The sequence below is a fragment of the Mastomys coucha genome, unplaced genomic scaffold (assembly GCF_008632895.1).
Source record: "Mastomys coucha isolate ucsf_1 unplaced genomic scaffold, UCSF_Mcou_1 pScaffold21, whole genome shotgun sequence".
Classification (NCBI taxonomy): Eukaryota; Metazoa; Chordata; class Mammalia; order Rodentia; family Muridae; genus Mastomys; species Mastomys coucha.
Genome location: NW_022196904.1, coordinates 109,822,053 through 109,829,433, shown reverse-complemented (window position 1 = coordinate 109,829,433; position 7,381 = coordinate 109,822,053). Strand labels below are relative to the sequence as shown.

The 7,381-nt window shown below is 45.6% G+C and overlaps 1 protein-coding gene across 1 annotated transcript in view; it reads right to left on the bottom strand.

Moving 5' to 3' along the window:
• Nucleotides 1-7,381, bottom strand: part of Vwa3a (von Willebrand factor A domain containing 3A) — a 133,669-nt gene that overhangs the window by 21,024 nt on the left and 105,264 nt on the right. The window contains exons 15-20 of the mRNA XM_031388141.1: nucleotides 6,775-6,855; nucleotides 6,308-6,402; nucleotides 4,969-5,088; nucleotides 2,970-3,044; nucleotides 2,634-2,778; nucleotides 1,128-1,323 (exon numbers count right to left, since the gene is read on the bottom strand). Coding sequence (XP_031244001.1) covers nucleotides 1,128-1,323; nucleotides 2,634-2,778; nucleotides 2,970-3,044; nucleotides 4,969-5,088; nucleotides 6,308-6,402; nucleotides 6,775-6,855 — 712 coding nt within the window. The remainder of the gene's footprint in view (nucleotides 1-1,127; nucleotides 1,324-2,633; nucleotides 2,779-2,969; nucleotides 3,045-4,968; nucleotides 5,089-6,307; nucleotides 6,403-6,774; nucleotides 6,856-7,381) is intronic.

Below are 7,381 nucleotides of genomic sequence, written 5' to 3'. Positions count from 1 at the left end.
GAGAGAGAGAGAGAGAGAGAGAGAGAGAGAGAGAGAGAGAGAGAGAGAGGATGAGAATGCTTGTTCCATGTATCATGTATTTTATGGGTCATTTGTGAATATATCAGACTACTTTGGGAACTGTAAATTCAATGGATCTTTACAATATGTTCTAGACCTAGTGTCTCTGTGTGTATGTGTGTCTAGCACAGGGCTTTATGCATGCTCAGCAAGCACTCTACCACTGAGGTCAACCTCAGTCTTGATTTCTGCAGTACTTTAAGGCTTTACCTGTTAAAAATTACAGTAAAATATACCCAACATAAACTTTACCATTTTACTTTTGGGGGCACCAGGTACTGACCCCAGGCATACAAAGGACCAATCCCACGATGAGCTGCATCCTCTGCTCATAGTCATTTTAACTGTAAAGTTCAGTGGTACAGCGTACATTTACACACACTACCCACACACTACCATTCATTTCCAGAATATTTGTTTAACATCTTTTTTTTTTTTTCTTTTTGAGGGCTGGGAATGGAATCTAGGGCCTACAAATGCTAAGTGTGTCCTTGACCACTGAGCCATAGCCCTAGCCTCTAGTTTTAATTTATGTTATTTATGTGTGTGTACACACTCACATACATGTTCATGCCATAACATATCTGTTAAGGTGAGAGAACTACTTGTGGGAGTTGGTTTTCTTCTTCTACCATGTGTTATCTAGGGACTAAACTCAGGCTTGGTTACAAGTCTCTTTACCCTTTGAACTGTGTCTCTGCCCTCCTAAATTTAATTTTTAAACTTGTTTTATTATTTTCTATGTATGGGTTGTTTTGCCTGCATATATGTCCTTGTACCACATTAGTGAGAGATGCCCTGAAAGGCCAGAAGAAAATATTGGATCCCCTGAAACTGGAGTTCCAGATGGTTGTGAACCACCATGTGGGTGCTGGGAATCATACATGGGTCCTCTGGAAGAGCAATCAGTGCTCTTAACAGCTGAGCCATCTCTCCAGCTCTCCTACTTTAATAAATATGACTTTTACATATTGCTTCTTGACACTATCTTAATGTCAAAAGGAACCATGCCAGTACTGAGACAGTCTGGATAGACAGAGGCAAAGAACCGGGAAATGCCCATATACCTGTCTCTCCAAACCAGTGGAAGCGACCACAGGCAGCCTGGGTGATCTCTTTGTAGGCAGTAGCGGTGTCAGTACGGCTGGCATAGCAGGCAGGGGGCATGGTGTCCATCTGTGGCTCCCCCACATAGAAGAGACAGATATTTAGCTGGAGGTCGCATCCTCCACAGGCCTCTGCCACATAGGCGCTGAGTATGTGCTACGGGAAAGAGAAGACAGAAAGTCCTCACCTGAGGCCTGGGCGCTGCTGATCTTCCAATAGTTCAGCAGATCATCTCTTTTCTTTTCTCTTCTTTCTCTTTTTGGTTTTTCAAACCCTGGTTGTCCTGAAACTTGCTCTGTAGACCAGGCTGGCCTCGAACTTAGAGATCCGACTGCCTCTGCCTCCTGAGTACTAGGATTAAAAGTGTGCACCACCACCACCCGGGTGATCATCTTCCTTTTCAAAAAAAAACAAAAACATTTTGGGAGGCTGGAGAGTTGGTTCAGTTGGTTAAGAGAACTGGCTGTTCTTCCAAAGGGCTTGGGTTCAATTCCCAGTACCCATGTATCAGCTCACAATTGTCTGCAACTCCAGTTCCAGAGGATGTGGCACCTTCATAGATGTACATGCAGTCAAAACAGCAATGCACATAAAAATAAATAAATCTTTAAAAAGAAAATCATTAAAAAGTAAAAATAAATCAATTATTGTGTGTGTCAGGTTGTGTGTGTGTGTGTGTGTGTGTGTGTGTGTGTGTGTGTGTGTGTATTATGAGGAGATGGGTATACCACATGTAAGTACAAGTTCCCACAGAGGCCAGAAGAGGGCATTAGATCCTTTGGCACTGTAATTGCAGGCAGTTATGAGCATTGTTGTGACATGAGTGCTGGGACTTGAACTTGAGTCTTCTACGAAAGTAGTAGATGTTAGTAGTAGTAGTTAAGATGGCTTAACTACTGAGCCATCTTTCTAGCCCTCTGATCATCTTTCTTGATGCCCAACTATGTGCTCAGTCCAGTTCTGTGTGCAAAGGCACAAAGTCATGAGTCTGGGACACAATTTCTTCCCATGTGTTAGTAGGGTACGGCAGGGATTTGGGTCTGGAAGCCTAGTCGTGCCTCCTGTGGTCTGTATGCAGTAGCATGGACATCCTGGGAGCTGTCAGGCCCACCTGAGACCTGCTGAGCCAGGAGCTGTGCTGTGACAGCATCCCTAGGTACTTGCATTTGAGAAGAGCTAGCTCAGGTAAGCATGCTGGGTTGGGGGTGCGGCTCAGCGGTAGAATGCTTGCCTAGCACAAGCAAGGGCCTGAAGTCCATATTCAACACCGCAGAAAATAAAAGACAAGAGGAAAATGAACATGGTGGCTCACACTTTTAGCCCCAGCCCTTGGGAGGTGGAAGCAGGTGTAAGTTCGAGGTCAGCCTGGTTTATGTAAGCACATTCCAGGTCAGCTAGGACTACATAGTGAGACTCTATCTCAACAACAAATGAGACAATAGGTCTCTAGGATGAGGGCTACTCACCACATCTTGGTCAGGGACACCCCCAGTGAAGAGATAGATGCCCTGAGACTCGTGTTTGTTTTTGTCCTTGAAATCCACTTCTATGGCCTTCCTGAGAGCTCCGAGGACATTTCTGCTTCCTTGACACTGCAGGCCCAAGGCCCACCTGGGGAGGCAGGGACATAAGGCTTGAGGGGGCCACCTTTGAGGCCCTGAGGTCCCAAGAAAAAATTTGTTTTCTGGTGTCTGCCCTTGGCTGCAGGGGGCAGGACTGCAGTGAGGGGGGTGGGGAAGATAATGCCATAGGGCAGCTGTAAGACACAGCTACAGAGAAAGGCTCTGTCCTCCATCACCTACCGCCAGGCTCTTTGTAAGTTATCATGGCTCACAGCGACCATCTCTGGCCTCCAGCTCTCAATCGTGCTTCCAAACCTTTGAGGATGCAAAGGAGTTTGTTTTTAGGACATATGTCCACTCTGTGTCTCCCTTCTTTGGGATCCACAGGCCTGAAGGTACACAAAATTCTGACAGTAAGCTTCCAAAATATTAGAATGTTGCTGGCCTGGGATAGTCACAAGGTTTTCTGGTCATAACACATTAAAGCCAACTCTGTGTGGGACAGTGCCAGGATTCTCAAGCAGAAACAGAGTGAGGGCCACCTTTGGCCGCTGCTTCCTAATACTCTGAAGTCTCTTTTCTCTGCAAGAACTTCTTTGTCCCGTCTCCCCACACCCCCGGATCAGCTCACCGTTTCTTTGAGACTCTTGAAGCCCAGGCTTCTCTCACAATGCATTTCCCTCTCAGACTGAACTATGGTCTTTTTGTAAATATGCATGATCTCATTTTCTTTGAAGATTCCCAGGAGGAGAACTTACTTTTTCATGGATGACAAGGTACCCTTCTTTGTCCTTTTACTGAACCTAGGTCTCCTCTGTACCAGCCTCTTCTGAGAAGCCCATAAAACTCCTTAGTAGACATATTCTGTGGCCCTTTCCCAATCACCTCTGTATAGCAGTGACCCTTCCACTCTTAAGACCTTCAGGAAGCCACTTCATGTTCTAGTAGCTTCTCTCTTCCTTCTGACATTATGGACAAGCTCCCTGGAGAAGCCATACCACCACTGCTCCAGCATCACAATGTTCCAGCACCCACCTCCACTGCTCCAGCACCTCCACTGCTCCAGCACCTCCACTGCTCCAGCACCTTCACTGCTCCAGCACCTCCACTGCTCTAGCACCTCTACTGCTCTAGCACCTCCACTGCTCTAGCACCACCATGTCCCAGCACCTCCACTGCTCCAGCCCCTCCACCGCTCCAGCATCCCCACTGCTCCAGTATCCCCACTGCTCCAGCTGCCCATCCCACTTTAATCCATCACTTTTTGTGCTTCTGCCTGGGAAGGTTCTCTTGCTCCCCTCCCACCACCTGTGGTGAGGTGTCTCCAGGAGTCAGCTTACAAACCTTTGATGGCACTTGGATTAGAAATCGAACAATATACAAAGAAGCAAAACATTTTTTTCTTTGCTTCCCCTAAAATTTTAACTCTTCATTCTATATTTTTCATTAAAATTCATAGGTAAATATATTTCTAGAAATGGAGTTGTTCTGCATGTATGACTTATAACCTCCTTGCTTCTGTCCACTCACTTTGTAGACCAGGTTGGCCTTGAACTCACAGAGATTCTCTTGTATCTGCCTCCCAAGTGATCGGGTTAAAGGATACCATGGTAGTATATACAATTTAAAACCATACTTGTAACTTCCAAACTTTTAGAGTTACTATATAACATGTGAAATATAAAATATATACTTTTAAAATGAATATATATTTTAGAAACTACATACTAAAAAAGAAACTATGTATTGTTATAATTTTAAAATGATAGTTTTAAAACTATACCTGAAGCCATAGATAGTTTCAAATTTTGTATACTGTTTATTTATAAATTAAAATTAAAATTTAATTTAATCTAGAATCAGAGTACTAAGTGTTTGCCATTCTTGCTAGAGCCAAGCTAAGAACAAGGCAAGGGCATGGCAGGGTCTCTCCCTTTTCTCTGCTGAGTTTACCAGCTTGAAAGCCAACTGGGGCAATAGACTGAATTACATTACCTTGGCTGATCAAGTCATGTGTTTTGGGGCCACTTACCACCTTTCCCCTAATGGGATAGACCTGCAGCCATTTAATTATTCAAGACCCCAAACAAGATTACCCAAATCAGATAAACTGATGCACATCTTAGGATGCCCCTAACATCAGTGTCTGTGGTCCCGCTGTCTGCCTGAAGCATCAGCCTGGTGATGGCATCCACACCCAGTCTCTCCTGCAACCCCATGGGGGACTCTGGAGACTTACGCGATGATGTTGAAGTAATCTTTGTTGGACAGCTGCTCCTCTAGCAGTAGTCGCAGGGAGTGCTGGATATGAATAATGTACACGGAATTGGTCACCGAGACATCCAGCAGTATAACCACCCTAAAGAGAAACACAAGCTTCAGGAGGCAACCTGAATCTCTCAGATAATGTTTGTTCCATTCCATTTTACTATTTAAAGTTTTTCCAGGGTTTTTTTTTTTTGCTCGCCAAACTCACAGATAGCCAAGAATCTCTGTGGTTTGAGACTGACAGAAGTAGGTTTGTAATAGAAGTATAAGGGTGTTGTAGGACCACCTGTCTTTCTTCTATAGTGGAATATTGTGGAGGTGGTTTAAGGGGTGAAAGTCATGTGGTGATTTTCAAGTCAAAAAAAAAAAACTGTCTTCCCCTTTGGTGTGTCACTACAGAAGAGCACTTACAACTCCTTATAGTCAAATATAAGCATCAAATAAAGTATATTGGGATTATCTCCCCTCCCCCCTTTCAGCTTCCATCACGTCTCCTGGCAACAGCATCCTCATCTCTTCTTGGGAAACAGCACTGTATCAGTTTGTGGGGTTTTTTTGTTTTTTTGTTTGTTTGTTTGTTTGTTTTTCTCATCAAGGCAGGTTTTTCTGTTGTCCTGGAACTCACTCTGTAGACCAGGCTGGTCTCAAACTAAGAGATCCAACTGCCTCTGTCTCTCAAGTACTGGGATTAAAGGTGTGTGCTACCACTGCCTGGCTCATGTGAGTTTTGTGGAGCTGGCACACACCATGTTTCAAGAGTGGGCATTTGATCCCAGGCATTCAGAACACCACACCTCCCTGGCCAGCCATCTGATGGCCCATAGATGCTCAAGCCCTGGAAATGCAAAGCTGGCAGAAAGTGGTTCCATGGCTGTGTTGCCACCTGCAGGGAGAATCCTCTCTGAAAACAAAACTCACAGAGAGGAAAGCAGAGCTGAGGGAGTCTTGACAAGGTTGACCCTCTGGATCCAGCCACACCGCTAAGTGTGGTCCATAATTTTCAGTTCCCTTCATCAGATGTCTGTGTTTACATTGAGCTTTGGTTTTCTTCCATTTAGGGGGTAACAGGGTCCTAACCATGTACCCTAGGCTAGCCTCAAATTCTTAACCTCCTTGCCTCAACCTTCCAGGAGCTGGGATAAAAAGTGTGTACCACCAGATCCATCTCCCTGTTGCTTCTAACTCAAAGAGTCTTAAGATACAACAGTGGAGGTTGGTGTGGGCTGCCCATGGGGAGGATGAGCTGCATAAACCTTGAGTCACACACCAGACCCCACAAGGAACAAGAGTAAGCTTTGCACAATCAGTACCTTCTTTGACAGACAGTGCCCCAGATTCTTCTACTGGTCAGGGAGAGCCACTGGAGACGCTTCTCATACATCTGCACAGCTTTCCCGAGCTGCTTCTGTAAAAGCATGGGCCACCATGAATGTGTGTGCCAAGGCTGCCAATGAAATGCCTATGGGCTGTAAAGAGGAGAAGCACTCCAGACAGCTTCTGGAAATGGTGCATATAGGCAGGATAAACATCTCGTTAGGGAAGGTGCAAGTCCATCATATGACTAGGAAGGGAAGAGCCTAAGTATTTCCTTCAAATGTGGGACAAGACAGATAGCATCCCAAAAGCCCAGAGACTCTTGTTTGTGGCATCCATGTCCCTACCTAAAGAGGTGCCCATAGGAGGAACACACAGGAAATATGGTCAACGGCTTGTTGTCTATACAACACAAAATACCTTCCTGCTATCTGTATTCTAATGGACTGGGCCCCTTACTCACCTGGTACTCAAAGAGGACGGGTGGGTCCACATGGATATTCTTCACTGTTCCATCATGCCATTCAAATTGTACCATTGCTTTCTGCACTCAGGCATAGACAGAATAGAGAACAGGTAAGCAGAGGCATGAATGGGAAATACAGTTAAGTTGGGTACTGGGCTCTCCAGCTCACATGCATGAGAGAAACCAGTCCTGAGCATGTCTGGAGTCAGAGTCCCTTACCCTCCGTCACATATGCTACCACTTGGTCTCGTCTGAAGCCTTTGAGATCTCCTAAATGAGGCATGCCTGACAGCAAACCAGGATGGGGGTAGGACTCCTCTGAATGTCAAAGCCACTAAACGCACTAAACGTTGGAGGGTTGTGGAATATGGAGAATAATCAGAGGTATTAAAACTTACTGACAGCTAGGTGTGGTGACACATGCCTTAAATTCCAGCACTCAGGAAGCAGAGGCAGGCAGGCAATCAAGCTCCAGGCCAGCCAGGCTACACAGTAAGACCCTGACTCAAACATGCACACACCCTCTCCTCTTCTCTCCCCTCTCCTCTCCTCCCCTACCCTCTCCTCCCCTCCCCTCCCCTATCCTCTCCTCTCCTCTCTTCCC